General features: G+C 38.1%; 1 protein-coding gene across 1 annotated transcript in view; it reads right to left on the minus strand.

The window, feature by feature from the left end:
• LOC131684747 (poly [ADP-ribose] polymerase tankyrase) overlaps nucleotides 1-17,465 on the minus strand; it is a 50,371-nt gene extending 32,906 nt beyond the window's left edge. The window contains exon 1 of the mRNA XM_058967876.1: nucleotides 16,383-17,465. Coding sequence (XP_058823859.1) covers nucleotides 16,383-16,650 — 268 coding nt within the window. The 5' untranslated portion in view covers nucleotides 16,651-17,465. The remainder of the gene's footprint in view (nucleotides 1-16,382) is intronic.
• Between the last annotated feature and the right edge of the window lie 4,389 nt (nucleotides 17,466-21,854).

A 21,854-nucleotide genomic window follows, 5' to 3' on the forward strand; every position in this document is an offset into this window, starting at 1 on the left:
AAGTGCCATGATAAACACGCTTGCTATATAAATTGCTCAGTTATGACCGTTTTATGAAGAATTGTCTTATGAAAGAAATATTTAAGTATACCAAGTTTTATTTAAAAAAAAATATCGCCTTGAAGCAAAAATAGCTAATTGCAAAGTAAAATTTCTCAAATATACGCCTTCTTGTTCGAATGAAGGGTGGAATCAAACGTTGAGACATTTTTTGAAAGAATCTGCACTTTTTAACAAAACATTTCACATTTTTTACTAAAACTTGATTAAGTGTTGTTTCAATATTTGCAGAAAAATATTACCGAATGCTCTTTTTTAGTAGAATTCATGGGGCGCATCTATTTTGCGTTGCTCTTTCATGATGTTTCACCATAAATCCTTAACGGCATGCCTTCAAACACGCATGGATGTGTTATGAACAATAATAAAGTTCTTTTATTCACTATTCTGTAAATAATGTATACCTTACAATATGACATTTTGTTCGATGATTGGCATCATGCGATGTTAAGGAAAAAACAAGGATAAAATTTTATTGAATGCATCTAATCAGTGAAAAAATTCATGTTAAAACTGAAAGTTTTAACATGAATAGCATACGAAGTTTTATGGACTTCTTCAGGAAGACTTTACACAGTTTTATGATGGTTTCATAGTGCTCATATAGTGGTTTTCCATACTGCTAGGTCAGGAGAAGGTTTTTTGCTGTTGGTTTAGTATCACACCTAAAGAGTAGAATAGAACTGTAATAAAACTATTACTCCTATGATAGTTTGCATAACAAGTTCTACTGATTACAATAAAACTGGGCCAATTTGTCATAACGTGGGTTTATAGCTGCCTGTAGGAAGTACATAAGACTATAAAGTTAGCATGGTAGGTTTTAAATATTAGTTTTGTTAAACGCTATAAAACTTCAATATAACCAAAATTGTTACTTGGGATGTGCTTAGGGAAAACACATGGCCTTATTCGAGTGGAATGATGACTTCAATCATGTATAATGTTTGAGAATTGACAATTCGCGAGAGGGATCAGGGACCTGTTGGCAATTACCTTCAGTTATGTCCGCACGAAGAATAAGTGTTTTTCTGTTATGTTCATTGGTTAGCGTTCAATTCTATCTCATGCCCCCACGCGAGTCTGGGTCTATTGATGACATTTGGTCCTCGGACAGGCGACGACTGGGTGCTGTTGGCCTTCTGCCGGTGGTGGCAGAGTGAGGGGGTGCGAGCGGATCTGGCCGGGAAGACAATACCGTAAAGACGAATTGTTGTTCGGGGATTGGCTCCAATGGGACTTTGATTTGACTGGTGTCGATGATAGCGGGTCGATGCGTACTGAAGGTTCGCCGCATCTGTTTTGGTGATCTTGCAAGTCTAATTTCAAGTTCCGTTATTGGTAACAGGCCCGTGCATCGGGTTAACGATTTCCCTTCAATGTTCGATATAATCGTTCGTATACGTGTTCACAAACAGTCCAATAAGGAAAATAGGAAATACTTTCGTTGATTTATAACATCTCGAACTATCATAACTCTTTGTCTGTATAACGTGTTATCACTCGGTAGTTTGCAACCCAAAAATATATCGTAGAGACGGAATAGCCAAATTAGTCCAAATAATGTCGCAATAAATAGTGATCCGGCCCATTACGCAGATAAGGTTATCTTTACTAGGCAATACTCCCACGGTCGGCTGTGTGGGGTTGGAAGCGAATGCTAGACCCTATTCCCTTCCAAACCACTAACTCCGCGACACCTATGGAAGAGTCTGATGAACCTTCTGTATAAGATTCCGCATTTTATTCAAACGATCGCCGGGTAAAATCAGCACCGACACGATAGAAACCACGAACAAATTCGTCGCGTGATTGAATATTATTAAAAAATATAAGCAGTGCTCCTTATAGACGGCTATCCGGAGTTCAAGGTGCTCATTTTGCTAATCGTATTAATACAACAAATGATAAATTTCCCAAATTTTCGGCAGCCGGCTGCCCAGAGCAATTATTACATGATAACACTACTGACACATTTACTAACAACTCTCCCCTTCCCGTGATACATGTGGAGATGCAGAGGATTCCTCGGTCTCTAGCAGCAACATGTATCGGACTAACATTCCTTCCTTTCCCAGAAGATCTGCATTCGGACGTAGCCGGCGTCGGTATTGATCAGCATGCAGGGATCAGAATAGATTGTACAATGTGGCTCATCATGTTATTCCCAAGCATGTTGTTCCAATGAACATTTTGCAACCTAATTTGGTTCTGGTCAATAACGGAGTAGCAACTACGGGCGATCTCTTATGCTTATGCTAATTGTACTAACTTGTAGGTTTTTTACAGTCATATAAACATCCATATCACTGGAATACAGCATTTCCAACCCTCGAAAATTCAACTGTTTTAATAAATTTTGCGAAAAATGGAAATAGCATAAAAAGCAATTTGCATCCGGAAAAATGTCCTTCATCACTTTAATAACTGCTTTCTCAAAATCAGAGAGGACGAAGCTCAATCTGTGCTTCCTGGCACACTTCCAACAGTGCCTGAAATGCGCATGCATATGTTTCTTGCGTCTTATTATTCAGCAGTGAATACCAGTGGAACTGTTTCGTAGTCTTGATAAGACAACGACCCGTGGATGGAAGACATTTGTGTGAATTCCAGAGGAACGGTCGCGAATGTGCCGTCAACGTGCCAATACCGGGAGTCAGCCAGTCGCTGAAGATTTGCTATCGTTGTGAATATCATAATGTGGCTGTTCTCGTAGCGAACGTATTTTTGCAAGAAAAGCTTTCCATTCAGCGTTTTCTTCAGTTCATCTGGAACGATGAATTCGCCGTTCTGATTAATCACACGCAAATTGTTTCCACTTGTTTCCCTGTGTCTTCGAATCACTATTTTCCGTGCTTTACTCGACACTCGGGTTTGTACGATTGGATCGTATTGGATGCAAACTTCACGGATTACTTTCGAAGGGACTTCCATTGACTCGAGAGCTTTCCGTTTTAGGTCCGACTTGTACTCTTTCTCCATTCCGTCCAAAGGATTGGCATCGTGATTGTGGAGTTCATTGTGGTCCCTGTTTTTCGAATGGTGTCTAGTGGCGCAGTCCCAGTAGAAGCGATCGTTAGCCTAATTAGAGAATATTGCAATAATTTAACTTTTACAGAGGCGACGCGTGGTTCCACAGTCAAACTGTTCAATATATCACGAGGGCCCTCAAAGTGTCACGAAATAAGCAACTGATAAGAAACGTCACTAATTCAATTCCATGAGACGTTTCTGATCATATGATGCTTAATTTACCGTAGAACAAGAGCAAAAAATATATTACATCTTTCAAATGGGATAGCAATTGGAATTTTCCACATGCAATTAATTAAATCCAGAGAACTTTTTTTCCTCGCAAAATATAGGAAAACTGCAATGCACTCATGATTAGAACATCTCCTGATTTGAGTTTGTCTATTTACGGTTTCAGACATATTTTCAGCATGTAAATGCAAACAAACAGTTTCCTTCAAGCAAAAGTAGATGGTTCATTATTATCGTTGAACCAACCAAATACGCTTACTAGTATGTCCCTCCCAAGGGGAGAAACATTTTGTTAGGCAGGGCCCATATTATTAGGTTCTTTACTGGCCCAGCTAACCTCAGTTTTCTTGACAGTTCACTTGTACTGTTTACATGGACTTAGAAAAATTCGGTGGACGACTCGAAGCAAATCTCAAAGAATTTTTCTAAGTCCATGTAAACAGTACAATCAAACTGTCAAAAATGAACATCGAGTTCATTTTTCATCATTGAAGATCGAGTTCATTTTTCACATCAGCGTAAAGTATTCCATTGGCTCGAATCAAAACTGGTCGAAATGTCAATTGACGATAGGTTCATCCGGAGTGTTCATTTGTGTTTACATTTTGCTAGCGTTGCCAATATTATTTTGTGTCCACCACCCAATGTGGCTACGCCACATAGCTTTTGCGTGTGCTTAAACTACGTATAGCCCCTATGTTGAAGTAAGCTGGGCAAACGAGTGGATCACAGGTTCACTTGTTTCCGACGGCGGGTCGATGGCCACCTCGCCCGGCGGATTCTCAGCGGTTTTGCGCCGCTTCGGTTCCTAGGCCTCCGTTATGCGGCTAAGTCGCATCGAAATGGTACCCCTTAAAGATTCTAACTAGAATCGGTTGTGTCACCGGAGCCGGAATACGAATTAGAACCAGCCAGGATTCTGGCTGAGCTTAACTGGGAAGTTTAGTAAAATTTAAACTGGAAATAAAAATTATCTGGCAACGCTCCAGCACCCCGTTGAATTCTAACGATTTCACCACCTGGGCGCCAGGTTGACGATATGAAATGAACTTTGTTTACTTTCGACAAGTTTTGATTCGAGCCAACAACATCCAGCCAGAAAACAAGCGTATGAACGTATGGCGCAATGTGTTTGGAAATTATAGAGTACTTGACAATCTGTAACTGTATTAGTGTGTTCAACGATTTGTTTTCCTCCACCTGTCATAATTTCTGATAGCTGGAGGAAAACAAATCAAAAAAAAAAAACTTTTCGGTCAGATTATTTGCATGGTGGATCGAACCCAACCGGTATTGAAGTCTCCGGAATAAGTTTCACAGTGACACAGAGCATTTAAACACCATTATAAATACATTAGGCAAGCGATTTCAAACGTTTAAATTGACGGACAGGTTTAAATATGACAGCTGGAGGAAAATAAACCCCCAAGTAGTGTGAAATCATTTGCATAGAACTCTATAAAGCGCTCTCGTTTTGCACACAGTTCCAACGCCAAGCAATGCACGCTGGTTCAGTATTTGATTTGAACCGGTGCAAAAGGGAATAGAAAAAGCAGTCGTCCTTGACACTCACTCTGTTATTCCAGCCATCGCTCATCAAGCTGGTTCCATACAGAGCATGCGGTGAGAGTATGAGATGCGTGCAAGTTTTTGGTTGAACCGGTCATGGGAAAGCAGAAAATTTCTGAATTCTACTCGCTGGAGACGTCGAGTTGGTTTATCGTTCAGATCAAATTGTCAAACTTCGAAGTTTGGAGATTATTACTTTCATTTAAAATAGTTATCGTACTACTGTTGTTAGTGGTAACTCAAAATGGGTTTCGGGTCGTCCGATTTTGGAAACCTGTTCAATGAACAGATTGAACGTACCGACGCGTCGCCTCTGAACTTTTATAATCTTATTTTTATAAGTAAGAATATCTTTTTGTTCATGTTGAAGAGAAACCCATTGACACTGAGCATCTGTTTTCCTTTTTGGGAAATAACCACTTTTAAATCTTTAAATCGTCGCAATTGGTTTATTTATGCCATTACAGCGGCAAACACGCAACGAGAAAAGTGTTGAACTGATTTTTATATATTCTGCCATGTTCATTATTTTAGGATATTTTTCCATCTTTTTAATATAAGCTGTTCTTTTTAATTTTATCTAATTTAATTTAATTAAATCAAAAAGAAATTAAAGGTTACTACAATGACCTTTTGTGATTCGGCCTTTTGTGGTTTTCGGCCTTTAGTGATTTCGGCCTTATGTGATTCGGCCTTTCGTAGTACTCCCGTTTTGTGCCATTACTAGTTCGATTTTTACTCACCGCAGCGCTCTCGATGAGGTAACTTGACATATGTGTAGATGATCAAAAGGGCGAATATTTGCTAAACTCATACAGAAATAGCCCACTAGTATGAACTAGTTTTAACTGAACAAAAGGTAGGGGAAAGCGGTTGGTTGCCGGCACTGGTCGGTTGTCGGCACTTTTGACAGAAAGTAGACATGGACGTTCTGATAAATATCATTTATGTGTTATATCAGCACGATCTTTTTGTGCCGATTGCTGAAACAAACAGACTCGAATGTTCTGTTTTACAACCAATATATTTTTTGAACAAGTGAAACTCCACTTAAAAGTTTTTTTGTGATTTGCTTAGAGTTATAGAAAGAAGTGAATCGATCGAAAAAGTATGTGCATTGAATATTTACGATGTGAATTTATTCTATTTTGTGATTCAACATTGAATGGCACCGAAAAGTTCGCCACAATTTTTTTTGTTCAGTTTTCAAAAATGTTACTAAAATCGGTTGTCGGCACCCCATTTTTTGTGGCAAATGCTGAGTTCTCAAAAACTTAATCAAAATGGGTATATTTTGACCGGGTTTTACGAATAGATACCAGAGATCGATCTTTGGCACCATTCTGAAACCCAGGAAGGCGACTTCCGGTTTAGCGTTTTACATTTACATAAAGAAAACCTGTGTTTTCACCGCTAGGTCGCATTGTATATACCAGATTGTCTCGATCAAAAAATGGCGAGGGGGTATAACGGGGTTACCCTGTAGCTCTCTCCCCCTTTCACTTCTGTTTTGTCTGAAGCTTTGGTCAAAAAATGGACTGCCTGATACTCACTCAATTGCAGTGAATTCGATCCGTCAGTGCATTAGCAGAGCGTAATATTCGCACCAGTTTATCACATACACAGATTGTGGTTCTGATGCAGAATGATGTTCAAAATGCCTTTGATGGTTGTTGAAATGAATAAATTTCCTTTTCCCTTTGAATCTTGATGATTTTCATTCATATTTTTCTATTTTTAGTAAATTTTCTTAGGGTGCCGACAACTGACCACATTTTTCAAAATGGTAAAAATTATCATTTTACGAAATTGTTAATAAATTTTTTTCATGTTGACAAAATAAATTAAATTCTTTCATCAGTCTCCAATGGAATTAATGGGAAACGTCGAAGTTGGGTATCTTTCTCTTTAATGATATCTTTGTCCTAAAGAAATTTTTGAGTTGAGTTGACGCTGGGATTTGGAAAAGCTACTTTTAATTTTGTTGGTCCAATTTTTTGGAAAAAATTTGCCTTTCTGGGGCATTCAAACTAAGATTTAAAAAAAATCGACGCCAGAGTCGTTCATGCATTGCTAAGGCGTACAAAAAAGTAATTTTACAAGAAAGGCATTTGTTTGCGATAACGCCTTTGGTTTTTCAATAATTGGACAAAACGGCTGGAGCCAAGAATACCCACAAAACAGAACGTACTAAAAATTAATTTTCTTTTACTATGACTGAACAACGAAATAGCAACCTTTTTATTATTTAATCAAGATGTTTTTTCTTTTAGGGATGAACAGCACGCTAAACAATGGCTGAATAAACGTTTATTTAATTACTTTTACTATAATAATTTTAAATACTTGCTAGAAAAAATATTCACCATAATTGATCCAATTATCTCTATTAAAAAATACCAATATTAAATGTATTTTTCTAACCATTTTTAGTAGAGCACGGTTTGGTGAAAAAACTGATGGGACGCCCTTGGAATTTACGTAAATTTTGTAGCTCTATATCTGTATCTGAAAATAGTAATTCAAGCTAGATCCACTTCCTTTGATTGCATCTACAGAGCGACGGAGCGTTAAATGATGATAAAAAATTGATTTACTCTCCCTAGAAGATTCTCAACCATCACCTAAGAGTGCTAGCATTTAAGCACCGCTTGGACAGTGCACCATTAGAATTGCACTTTATCATGAACTTCAGCATGCATCCGAGCAATACTAGCAAACATTTTAGTTTGAAGGGTAATTGCAAACTAAAAATATCGGACACTAGCCATCGAGAGCCCATCAGGCACGTGCGATCTAATTTGTAACCGCGGTCGGCGAAAAAGTGAAAGTCGTCGAAACAAGGAATACCAATTATTCGACGGTCGTGCCGCTTCTCCACGTAAGGTTCAATGCCAACATCGGCGGTAGGTGGATGTGGGTATTTCGTTTGATTCCAGTGCGGAGTGGCAATGGAATATGCGTGCTACGTATGTTTGCCTTTAGGATTTTTATTTTGGCAATAGGAAAGAAAAGTCAGTGCGCTGTATGACGATACCGTTCACGAACGAAATTTCCGTCGTTTGCTTGTCTCTATTCTTACCTACTATCTCCGTGATTCTGTGTGACGTACCATCGACACTTCTACAGGGAACCTACGGTAGAATTTAGTTTTGATCTGCCAGTCAGGCTACCCGAAAACACTTAGTTCGGCATATCCGAGACCCAAGTTAGTAACCCCAAGTCGAACTCAAATCGAAGAAAGCAGGATTTCAAATGCTGTCCATTTTTTTGGTTAACCGGTCATTCCGGTATTACTGAAAACAAATTTACTAGAACAGGCGCTGCGATTAACTACGTTAGTCAAGAATCAGTTTTATCGCTGTCGATTACGATAAATTACGTAACGCAAAAATTACCCAAAATTGACTCCCCCTCCCCCATGTAACAAATTGTCACAAATTTCTCTGCTTACCCCCCCCCCCCCCCCCTCCCCTATTACGTAACAAATTCCACGAAAAAATTTTTTTTCTTCAGTAAAAACATGTTACGTAATGTTCTAGCTTACTCCCCCTCCCCATATGTAACAATATGTCACAATTTCTCGGACCCCCTCCCCCCTAAAAGCGTTACGTAATTTATGAATGGTCCCTTGGGCTGCATCCGAACAAGCTCACCATTGGTGTAGTTTGCAAATTTGCGTTCAAACAAAAAAAATCTGCCGCATGTGAATCCGAAATGTCAAAGAATTTTGTTGCATTTTTGACAATCCCAATTGTAGCATTTTAGCCAGGTTACTGGGTGGACAATGAAAACTTAATTATCACATGGTTACTATTAAGCGCACTGAGTATTATTTGTGTGATATTTGCGAATCCGCTAACGGAACTTCATACAATTTGATGCGTAACTGTCCTACATTGCAATGTAGGACAGTTACATATCAAATGAACAGTGAGCTAAAACTCAAGGATATATTGTTGTTCTTAATCCAGTATGGTAAAAAGTAACCTATTTATCACATTTTTGAATAAAAAAGTAGTTATTTTTTATATTTCGACTAGTTTATGTTTGGGCGAACAGAGCTTTCGTTGAAAACAATAATTGGCGCTGTTGTTATGATGCTGTCTGCCTCAAACGGAACGTTTGTCTGGGTCAAAGCTTAAAACGGTTGTCTGAGCTTTTAAATGACGGCGCTGGTGGATGAGTGGTAAGCGTGACAGTTGGTGTGGGTTCAATCCCAACCGAGCTCGTTGAGATTTTTCTGGGGAGAAAAAATCTGTGGTTACGTCTTCCTTCGGAAAGGAACTAAAGCCGTTGGTCTCCGGTCCATGAATTGATGGATCGATATTTAGTCCAGATAGTGGAGTCACCTCTCTGGCGTTGGTAATGAAGAAGGAAAATCCAATTTCTATACTTACTAACAAATATCCGTGCTACAAAACAGGTATGCCCAATATTCCCTGCGGTGCTTACATCATTGTTTGTAGGCCGAACAATTAATGGATCAGCGAGGCATCTTCCTTAGTATGGTGAAAATAGACACTTTACCCTATTTATCCAAATAATCAAGACCCTCATCCCGCTTTTTAAGGAAAATGAGAATCTCAATGGTGGCGGCTGACTTAAAATTGACGTATCTCCAACATCTCACCGACACAAATTCAAAAATCTACTCCAAAGAAACAAATATGCTCCGGATTCTGGTTTGTCGGCTTAAAAGCAGTACTCGAGCAGCACTCCTGAAAACGGCTCTGCACGCTAGTAATCTCTTAAGATTTTCTTCGGAGAAGGACTTACCAGCAGCAATCACGATGAGATGGTCCTAATGTTTGCTCCATCATAAAACGAAGTGAAACGTCAGTCATCTGGGGCCTTCAGTCAATTGTGGCTGAAGCAAGTTACCTGCCGTTTAGATTGATGCTAGTCCAACGACTGCCACACCTAGTAACTCGGCTTATAGAAAAAGATCCGAGTGTAGCGAATTAGTTTATAGCCAAGAGAACAGCAGAACTTTCCCTCTAAACCGCTAGTTTTATGAATAACTTCAAGCAGTGGTGTAGCCAAGAGGATGCTTTGGGGTTTAACCACCCCCCTCACCCAAAAAAAATTGGATTGAGGTTAAAAATTTATTGATGCTGACTGATTTAATATTACAATGATAATGATCTGATCAGTACACTGATAACCTATCGTTTAAAACATCAACAGGACCTTTTAAAAATTGTGGGAATGCGATCCTGATCTGTAACTGATATATTGGTCTTGATCTCACAGTTGTCTAATAACATCAATATCAAATACCTGCCTAAAAACATTCCAATATAAATTTATTCCAGAGTTCTGAAATCAATAATAATCATAATCATAATATCCTATCATACTGAGTTCAGTTTTGATGGGGTGTACTGCAATATGGATTAGGGAAATTTTTTAATAGGAAGCGAAACTGGAATTGCAGTAATGTCTATGAAACTTAGAACTGCTCACCGAAAAATTACATAACTTTCAACATTTGCTGAAAATGTTTTTATTATGGGAATGCGTTGAGTTGAGACGAAAATGTTATAGAATTAATAACTTGAAAACCACCTTCTAAAAGTAGGGGAATTTATGAAAAATGGTGTTTTCCGTTCCACCAATTTAGTATCTTCGATGAATTTTACAAACGTTAACAGCACATCATTTGATAAAATAATTTTGGCGTTATATCCTCCAAGAAGTATTTATGGCGAATTTACTTTTCAAACAATTTTTTTTCCAGACTTAATGTCTTCAGAAAATTTTGGGGAGCGCTATTACAAACCACTTTTTGTAGACATAAAGGCTCCATGTTTTCAAGGTACTGTTAATTTTTTTTGAAAAGCTTATTCTCCATAATTTTAAAGCTTCAAAGATAGCGGTTTCGTAATTATGCCACTTGGACAGCAAGTTATATTTTCACCGAAGTCCAACCAAACCGAATTTCTAACTAGGCCGCTGACTCCATCACACTAGACGCACAAATCACTTTCAATTGCATATAATTAGAACAGAATACGGAAGAAAAAGGTTAACACACGATGGAATCATTATGTACAATAACTTGCCTACTGATATAAAAAACTCAACAAATAGGAATTCATTCACAAAAAAACTAAAACTTCACTTAAGCGGTAGCCTAGCGCGATATCTTTAAAAATAATTTATATAAGAACATCATGAATAAAAAAATCTGTTTTACTTTATCTGTTTAAATTATCATGCCAAAAATATATATAGAAACCATTTGCCAACCCTTCAAAGAACTTAAAGTTCATTGGGTTAGCTAGTAGGATTCAAAATCATTGTAATACCAGATGAAAAGACAAGTAGGTTTTGTGCCTGTGGGAGAAAGCGGCTAAAAAGTTGCACTCCCAGGGGCTTTTCCCTGCTTCAATAAAGACAAATACTACAATAAAAAAAAGTAGAAACAAAGTCGTTCTACACTAGTCCACAAGAAACTTCTTCGAATACTGCCTATCTATTATAATGTATTGAAGACCCGATTTGATCAGCCCCCAATTTTATCAGACTCATATGAAAATATGTTTGATGGACTCTAGCAGACAAACAAGGCTGAATTTGAGTAAATCCTTTCTTGACCATGTTTTCCTTATCTTAAAGATGCAAATATGCAAAAAACTCATTTTTTTTAATTTTGCGCTAGAAGACTATTTTAAATAATCAGAAATAGTTATTAGAGTACCTCAAGGGAAGGGAAGAATATGTTAACAGCTTCAGTTTATTATGAAGAAAAATGTCGCGATTTAGTTGATGTCCCCATTTTGTCAGCCTAAAATACACCATGGAGATGATAAAAACGGGTCTTTACTGTATTTATTATTCACAGCAATAGGTACATCCCATTTTCTGAGGATATTTTCTTTCAATTGCATTGAGCTACACCAATTTTTAGGTAGTTTTCAAGGGGTTATTTTATCGACTTCTTCCAAAATTCGGCGAACCTATTCCCATTCGTGCGATAGTTTATGTTAAAAGGGTATCCTAAATTAATTGATATACTTAAGGGTTTATATGTTGCAGATAGAGAAAATTTTATAAAATAAATATATTATTATATTATAAAAGCTTCTTAAACGAGTGTTCCTAATAAGATTATGTAAATTATAAAGCATTTGAAATTTTTTAATAGAAGTGACGGAAGGTTATCGAAAAGTTACGCGAAAAAGAAAATTCTAGTAATGATAATGATTTTCCCTAACGGGTTTCGAGAGACTTTTATTTGTTGTTTGGCATTAGGATTAGGGATAATAATTCAGATCAAAGATACTACTGGGAAGACATTTTTATAAAAAGTCGATATCGAAGTAATGTTTGAACTATGCACACATGCACTTCAAAGGTAGCGAGATATCAAGAGCTGAAATTGCAGTGCTTAGTTCTCAGCCGCGTTGGGAATTGGAGTAAAAGCAATTAAGTGTGAACTTCAAATCCATTCGAAAGTTTGTCGAATTTTTTGACTCAGCACAACATACATAACCCCTTTAGGAAAATTTAGTTTTCTTTACACAATGCACTGATTTAAGAATTTATATATTTTATTAACGGAGCCTTAGCAATAATTCGTTTTTATTTCTATTTTAAGGGCCATTTTTCCGCTTTTCCATTGAATTAGTTTAACCTTTGAGATTTCTTGCACTGATATTGTCCTATGCTAATTTGAGCGATTCTCTGAGTCCCGCCACTATCCCATGTAGTATGTGTTATCAAAAACATCGCGAAGCATCAAGTTCTAAATGTTGTCAATCGATATAATACCCGAAGAAAGCGAGGAAGAGTTATAAGAAATGTATCATCACACTGTTAGGTGGATTAACAGCGTTTTTAGTAAAAAAATGCTGTTTAATCTCTAAAAATTGTATTAAAAAATTCTTATCCAAGAAACACAAGTTTATGAATAAAAAAGAATCGTTAAGCTACGAGAAAAATTAATTACGATCAATTGAAAAAAAAATTATGTAAATTGATTAAGTAGTTTTTCGGCAATCGTGATCACGGAAAAACCATTTTTAGTAAAACGACATTTCGAGATAATCGAGTTTAAAATTTTAAATTACCATTGCTCTTGGTAGACGAAGCGCGCTTGGAAGTTGGTTAAAATTGGTTAAAATAGTTTGGCCCTTTTCAAAAGACAGTCTAGATCATTTTTGGAAAAACAAAGTTTTGTGACAAAGTCTTTATGTACAGAAAGTTTCGATAAATTCGGAGAGGGTGCTGCCAACTGTGAATACGATTTAGCGCGAAATTCGTCTATAGTTACTATATTCATAGTTAGGCGGAGACACTGCGCGGAACCAATTGAACATGTAAAATACCGGAGCCAATCGAGCATGACGTCACATAACATGTTCTCTTTGGATGTATATGGAAAAGGTATTGTGATTATGGTCATAACTATTTTACTCTTATCCAGTGTTATCGAGTGTAGAGAAACGAAAAGAACCAAATTTTTTTCTGTAACAAGAAGAGATATTCGCACAAGTATGAAATCGATCGTGAACCGACAAATGGGCGAAACTAACAAATGTACACAAACAGAGATTTGATTAATATCTGAAAGAGGAGTAAAAATACTTTATAAAAAATATAAAAACTCATTTATAAATATTCCACACTTCATGAAAATCAATAAAAAACAAAACGGCGCATCCGACTTTCAACTGTAAACAAAATGCCAGGCGGGTTACGCCTCTGCATTTCTAAGGTAGTGTATACAGGCGAAATTGACAGCATCATTGTTTACAAGGTCCGTAAACAGAATCGCCCTAAACAAAAACCAAGTGCTTGTTACGCCCAGGGGGAATAACAAATTTTCCCCTCCAGCGAGCACGGCGAAAGCCACATTTGATTTTTGTTTTTGGCGACACTGCAGGGCGAAATTGAGAGTCGTCAAAACAAGAGGGCGACTCCAAAATGGCCTAATCAACATTTCATAACAACACTCGGCGAAATAATCTGTTTTCAATTTTATCAACGAAAACGTTATTATATAAAACATTTTAGTTATGCTTCCGAAAACTAGTATTGTTTCAAAGTGTTTCAATACATTTGAAAGCGCAGTATGCAAACATTGTTAAAATACGATTTAATTTTCTGAACCGAATTTTCAAAGCTATTTTTCTCGATTCGATATCATTGCGACTTCGGACCTTTGGTCGATTCATGATCGGAATCATATCATCAGATCTTCGAATTGGTTTTTCTATTCGTGCATGTGAAGTTCTTACTTACGACGACAATGAAATTATCAAGCTAGATCTTGAACATTTACATGGGATGCCAGCGTTTTCTTTCCTGAAATAAGTGCTGCCAGTTTTCAGGCTGTTGTGTCTGCCTAACTCTTAATATAGTAACTCTACTCGTTTCTAATAGAAGCTAGAACTCCGCCTTCTGTTTTTCATATTGTGCGTAATTCCAATGACACGAATGCTACAGTAATGGTTAAGTAACAAAAATAATCAAAAAGAATTGATTTCTCATCATTTGCAGTTTGACAAGAGCATAATTTGTAATAGTAATTTTTTATTTGCACGGTAACCTGTTGGTTTAACCATTAATTAGGTCAAGGATGATAGTTACAGAACTTTAATATAACGATACGAGAATTCACACGTTATTTGTGTTATCTATTCTATCCTATGGGTTAAGGTTGAACAGAGAATCGACAAAAACGAAAACGAAAAAGCAATTTTTTCCACACCGTGAGTTAGATCTTCATAAAAATCAATCAGCAGTACTGTATCAACATTCTACATAAGCTGATTGATTTTTATGAAGATCTAACACACGTTTTTGATTTTTGCCCATTCTCTGTCCAACCTTTATCATTGGAAGAGCAGCCGCTTGATTACAACACATCATTTCTAAATCCCATTGGATAGTGGTTAAGTTATAAGTTATTTAATTTCTAACAAACCACATATTTCAGAAATTCTCTTTTTTGCAGTCTGGTGCGCTGCATTTTTGACACTTTGCTAGTCTGTGGGTCTGTGTCTGTCTGGCAATACAATTACCTATTCATTTTCTACGGTTTCCAACCAATGCGAAATGATAGCAAAAACAAAGAAACCATGATGTTCATATATTCACAAGAAGCATAAAACAGCAAACGGAACGACAATACGCTTCTACCGACGCCACCGTCGTCGTCGTCGTGGGGTGCGAATCACGAAGCGCTGTGGGACGGGGATTGTGGCTTTGCGAAATCCACAATTGAAATTTAAACAAAGCGAGAGAGCGAAAGGGGGTTGATGATGACTGAGAATTACCAAGTGTTGGCTATTATTTTTGCTTATGGTTTTTTGAAAAGTGAAACCCCCGAGAGCCGATCGATGGCGTTGCAGCGGTAGTGTTTGTCTATTGTGTTTGTGTGCGGGGCTAGAAAAATGACTGCGCCAAGACAAGACGAAAACAAATCATGCTAAATAACCTCTGTGCGCCCAGGTTGCACTTCAGCCCGTTGGCTGAAAAGTTTTGCAGCCAGGCGCAACGATAGGCCATTTAGCAAGTGGGTCAGTTGTTTGGAGGAAACGAACGGAAACCTTGATCGGAGTGCGGATTAGATCGGTTTTTATGATGAACCATTAACCTGAACCAGCTGTAGCGTTCATTTGAATTACATTTATCCATATTTTAGTGCTGATTACAGACGGGTATATTGTTCGAACTACGATAGATAAATTGTTACTTGATTCCAACAAGGTTCATCGACAGATGTTTCATGTCAAGAATTGAAATGCAATATCCGAACATCTACTTTAGCTGTTTTTTCCTCTTATATCCGGTATATGTCGTACAAACAATCAGGACGATTCAGACGATACATCAGCTTCCGTCAACGTCAACGGAACGTCACCGTTCCGTTAGGATAAGTGTTTCTCTCGTACCCGTTCACACGTGCGGTATTTTAAAACTAATGTAACTAATCTTGACGTTCCGTTGATGTTCCGTATCGTTGATGGAAGCCTGCTGTATCGTGTGAATCGTACTTTAGCACCTACAATGACGATTACTGAGCAAATTACACATTAGCCGATGTTGATTGTCAAAACAGTATCGTCGCACAACAGAACTTCTATCGGCTCTTTTCCCTGTAATGAGCGGCTAGAAACATCGTCCATCCCGGATGAAACAATTTACGAATGGCAAGGTAATGTTTAACGGAAACTGATTAAAAACTCGGTTCTTGGAATTTCAGGCCATAGTTGGATTCTGCGAAAACTTTGGAGTGATTCTAAGATAATTGCCTAACAAGCACAATAACCTATCCCCTCCCATATCGCCAAAGGGGCAATCAATTTCAAGCCATGAAAACATGATGTCCATGATGATGCAACCTGTAGGTCTACTATTTCATTGCAACATGATACACTTGAATTTTTCGGCCACCATGATTATGATGACATGACCATAAATAGCAATTCTAAACAAAGAAAAAAAAAAATCCGGAAAAATATTCCTTTACTTACCAGCAGCAAAGTGCAGTGGGGTAGACTTCCTCCCAGCAGTGTCCCGCGCGTTGACCGTCTGCGATGTGATCAGCTTCTTCACTTTAACCAGATCGCCGGTTTTGCACGCTTCAAATAGATCCCGCAGTGGATCGTTGGCCATTACCGCTGCCTCCAAGTTAACCGCTAGCATCGATCGGTTTCCGTTGACCGTAACGTTACTTCCGGTGGAACTGTTACTGCCCACCTGGAGCGTTGTTAGATGATGATGTCCAGCCGAGGAGGACATTTCCCACAAACCAATGTCAGTCGGTTCCAGCTTTTCTGACCTTGCTCCGGAAACCGGAAGGCAGACACATTGGAACTAGGTCCCAACACTTTGAAGTGATTCAATGATTGCCTAATAAGCAAAATGATCTTCTGCCCCCTCCCTAATCGCCCCCGGGGGCAATCAACTGCAAGCAACGGAAACAGCAATGGCCACTATCAGCCCCGTCTGGACTGGATGCAAACTGGAAAATACACTACAAACACATTACTGTCTCACTGGAGTTCCGTTAATTTCATAACTCCGCTTTGATGAAAAATCGTTTCACTTCTTCCCTTTCGCTTCGCAATTTGGCCTTAGCAAAACGCCATTATGAGGCAATCAATATTGCTCGACTCTGGCCCCATCCATTTGCAAACACGCAACACATCTGAGCAAATCAAAACTGCACTTCCCAATCCCAATTAACTAAAATTCTACCAGCTGTTTTCGGAAACAAAAGAATAGAATAAAATTTCATGAAAACACCAACTGGGCTTGGGAAACAGGTCATCCATCAGGGCACAAACGTAGACACCTATTTTTTGCTTTTTTCTCTTCGTGAAATTTGTTTCCCGTTTTTGAAAATATTCACGGTAGAATTTACTGGAAGACTTTTGCACGTCACGAGAAACTGTTTAAACGCGGAAATGCAGCAACTGGCTTGTTATCGCTACCGTTTTTCACGAAAATTCACACGTTCGATAAATCGCTTGTTCCGTGAAAAAACAACACTCAACCGAATAAAGATGATGGCCTCCTCTGTCACTTTTGTTCGTCTGCTGCTAGGATGTCTGCTGCTGTCAGTGAGCTTTTTTTTCGAAATGGCACACGCATACTGATAAAGTAAAGGCTTGTTTGTTTTTATAAAAATGCTAAAGTGTTCGTTCCAGCTGATGATTATTGTCAAACGAAAACTGGTCGAAACGAAATTGTTATACAACTGTACGATTGCAGGGGTGGGAAATTCTTGAATCATTCGTGCCGAGGGGTTATCGATACTAAAAACCACAGACTCTTTACACACAGACTAAATGTTAGGATAAGGTCTGCTTATAGAGTTTAAGAACAGTTATTGCCTAGAGAAATGGGTACTCTAAACTGATCTGACTGCAGAAAGTGTTCAATCCATACGCTTCACGCAGCAATTAGATGGGAAAAAGGTTAAACTGACCAAGCGCAAAACATATATTTGAAATGCAAACTAACAACAAACGAACAGAAGGTAATATCGAAATTGATCGTAGAAACGTTGAATTTACAACAGTTTTATTTGTTAACAACAACTTTTCTGGTAACATCAATGTACTTATGATGCAGTCCTTCATGCCTCTACAACGGAAAAACAATGTAAATCGATGTTTTTGATTTCAGAATGTATGGGAAAAGATCAATTTTTTCATTGTTACATCCCTTAACGACCCCCCTTTTTCGATGTAAAAATCGGGTTTACAATGAAATCGGATGTAGAAACAACAAATGTGATTATATTTCCATTGTAAATTTTCCAGAATAATATTGTTTTTCGTTGTAATGTAACAATAAAAATGCTGTAATACCAACGATTCGTTGGTAATACTGTTGTGCATTTCTATTCGGGTAACTACAAGTTTTCGTATGGCACACAAGTACATATACTCAGACAAAATGTATAGCGAAATTCATAAGAATTAACTTCTGAAGCATAAAAAACTATGTTTTCATAAGGTTAATATGAAAACATACGACTGTGGAGTAGTTACCAGCCTCCTGGCAACCCTATACCAGCATATGGAGTTTGACATCGACCTACATATAAGAGACGTTATTGGCGATTTGCGGCAAAACCAAAATTAGTCATCCGACACCTATGATTCAGCTCATGAACTGGCAAAGTGATACAGTTTGGTTTTTTTCACCCGCAAGTGAGTCGCAGCTTTCAACAAAAACTTCATTTTCTTCTCGGGAAAAAAGCTTACCACTGCCAAAATAATAATGAAACGAGTAAGAAATTTAGTTTTATTTGCAATTATTTTGAAATTACAGCCATTTGCAATTATTTGGCTCATATTGCGAATCTTTTCTTAAATCCACATTGCGACTTTTCAGCCATGCGCAACCGGGCCGTGCGTTGAATTACGCGCCCATCTAATCCCAACAAACATTTTGGCTGGATAATGGCTTAAACAGTTCTTGTTCAGTTTATTCTCACTGGTTAAAGGCTTGTTCAGCTTTCGTTGTTTGTTGGGATATGCATCAGTGCGAGTGAGAAAACGTTTTGACGTTTGTTTTTGTTTCGATCGCACTCGAGTGTTTCCCATATAACAACAACTCGACGAAATGCTATATTATCACAGACTAACAGACATAACACTCGAAAATAATGCTTCGCCTACTTTAACGGTCATTTTAAATATATTCGTAGTTGGGACTGTGGCCGCTTTTGAAATTATGGCGCCACTGACATATGAACAAGCATATGGGGGATAGACCACTAGTGAAAAATTGTTCTCAAGCCTGAGGGGTAACCCACCAGCAAAAGCGTGTTTGGGACTGTGAATAAAAGGTGGAGCTAGTGTTCTGGGAAAATTGCCGGTTCGATATTTTTTAAGAAATTCCCTCATAGTGTTATGTCTGTTCGTCTGTGATATTATCTCGAGATAGACAATACATTTCTGCCAAATGTAATGGGGGTATTATTGTGATTATAAAAAATCGTCCCATAAGTAAAGTTCCAACTCGAAACCGAGACCCAATCAGTACCAATGTCAAACTCCTCATATTTTGGACTACGTTGGAGATTCAGTGAATGCTATCAGAGAGAAGGATCGGCTGTGTATGATACAAAGCTATTAGCCGGATATATTCTTTCCTCGCGTGATCATGAATTTACACCATCTCATAAAGGTTTAGCTTAACTTAGGAGAAACGGTAAATGATGTTGCGGCGGCTACGGTGCTCAACAAATTACATTTCGAAACAGCACCCATATAGCTCTGCGAATAATATTAGAAACCACTATGTTTTACACCCTTTTCGCAAGATGTTTACTCATCATCTTATAAATTGATGGTTTTCCTTCATTTTCATAAACAATTATCAACAAATTGATCGGTGATAGCGGATAGCGGTGATAGCGGAGAGAAAAACAGTAAAACTAGCAATCATGGATGTAAACTGGCATCACGGAAGCTCCCATACACGGAAAACTTGCATTACCTAGCAGTAGATAATCTTCAATCGGTGCATCCTACTTTCCTCAACGAAAAACGTACGAGAGAGAGTCCAAATTTACCCAAAAATAATGAGATACTCCCCAAAGCCGACTAAACTTAATCCCATTAACTTTGAGTAAAAATATCATTCGCTCTCCCTTGTTTTCCGGCAGTGAAATATGGACAGCAAATAAAAATTACCTACTGGTAGGTAATGGATTTTAAGTGTGTAACAGGGATACCAGGTATCTTTTTCAAACGTCTTCACATTTTATAAAAAATGTCTTCATCTGTCTTCACCGGCCAGGATTCTGAATCGGTTATTGATTTTCAGCCAGAAATCAGTCAAACATCCGAATAAATTTGTCTTCAAAATGAAAAACACGTCTTCACAACATTTCAAATGTCTTCAAAATGAAGGCAAATCTGGCATCACTGGTGTGTAAGCTTTGCATGGGCTTCCTCTTGCACTTCCCCTCTCAAAACCATCATGCTCGTTTGGCTGCACTTTTTGACAGTCCGTTTGGCTGCAATTTTTGACACTTCGCTAGTCTGTGTATAAAGTGTTTGTAGTTATAGTTATAAAGCCCCAAACAAAGAGTTTTGTTTGGCGCTATACACAATATTCAAGCATTCCACATGTCGTTTTGCATCTTGCGGGATGACTAAATACAATATCATTCAGAAAATCGACGCTTGGTAACCAAAGACAGCTTTTATAATTCAGTCCAAAATTATTGCTTTGATTTTCATGGCAGTGATGCTAGCTGTACAGAGACGCCATCCTTGACAGGGAGTTGGTAGTTACTGTTATTAAATAATTAAATTAAATTTTATTCTTCGCATATCTATACCCCACTGACAGTCCATCCCACCAGACCCGTACTCCGCATACTCCCTACAATGTATTTTCCCAGTGTCGAGCTTGGGTACTGTGGAGTATACATAAGAATAAGAAGAAGATATAAGAATAATAAAATATGTAGTTTTCTGTTCTCATTATATCAAGTATTAGTTCTAGAAAATGCTACCGAATTGATAGATTAACATTGACATTTCATAGTCAAGTCTTACTAGCCCAGTTAAGCTCAGCCGGAAATGAACCGGAATTCTGGCTGGTTCCAGTTCGTATTCCGGCTCCAGTGACACAACCGATTCTAGTTAGAATCGGTTGTTGCACTGGAGCCGGAATACGAACTGGAACCAGCCAGAATTCCAGTTCATTTCCGGCTGAACTTTACTGGGAGCAATAACAAAATAATAAGTGAGAAAAGAAGCAAATATATATAATATATTCCTCCTGGTGATCCGTCGCTTTCAATAAACAACAGGACTATTGAAAGCGACGGATCACCAGGAGGAAGGGAAAACAGGACACTGCAAACAAGCAGCCTGAGCGGCTAGAGATGGTCGGGTTTCATTTTTTTTTTCGAACCCGAACCCGTGAGCTTGAAAATTGTGAAATCCGAGTCCTACCCGAACCCGAGAATGAAAATTCCGTAAAACCCGAACCCGAGAGTAGGGACGTTTAATTTGAAAAAATTGTGTCAGTTTTTCATATGGATTGATAGCGGGTGTCCTTACGAGTACACTCATATCATTCTTAAACCTTAATTATTTTTTTCTGATTTTTAAACTTTAAAAAACCAAATTAAAGTCAACCAACAAACTGACAGTTGTCCTACTAAATGACGTATCTGCAAATATCTCGTTCGCCTCATTGTTAACCGGGACAGCATCCCACATAGCATGATCTGGTACTTTTGCAATCCACTAGAAGCCTGCCATCTCAAGTTTCATCTGCAAATTATGGTAGATCTGATAAGGCAACCTATAGAGTCGTGCAAGTCGCATGGGTTTGGATGTGTTATTGTCCTAAAAGGAAACAAACTAAAAAATATGTTTTTCGATAGTTTCGGGCCTAAAAATTGAAAAAGGACTGAGATATTAACTCACGGTACTAATCTGCATCAGAATATGCCTTAACCCGCA

The sequence above is a fragment of the Topomyia yanbarensis genome, chromosome 2 (assembly GCF_030247195.1).
Source record: "Topomyia yanbarensis strain Yona2022 chromosome 2, ASM3024719v1, whole genome shotgun sequence".
NCBI lineage: Eukaryota > Metazoa > Arthropoda > Insecta > Diptera > Culicidae > Topomyia > Topomyia yanbarensis.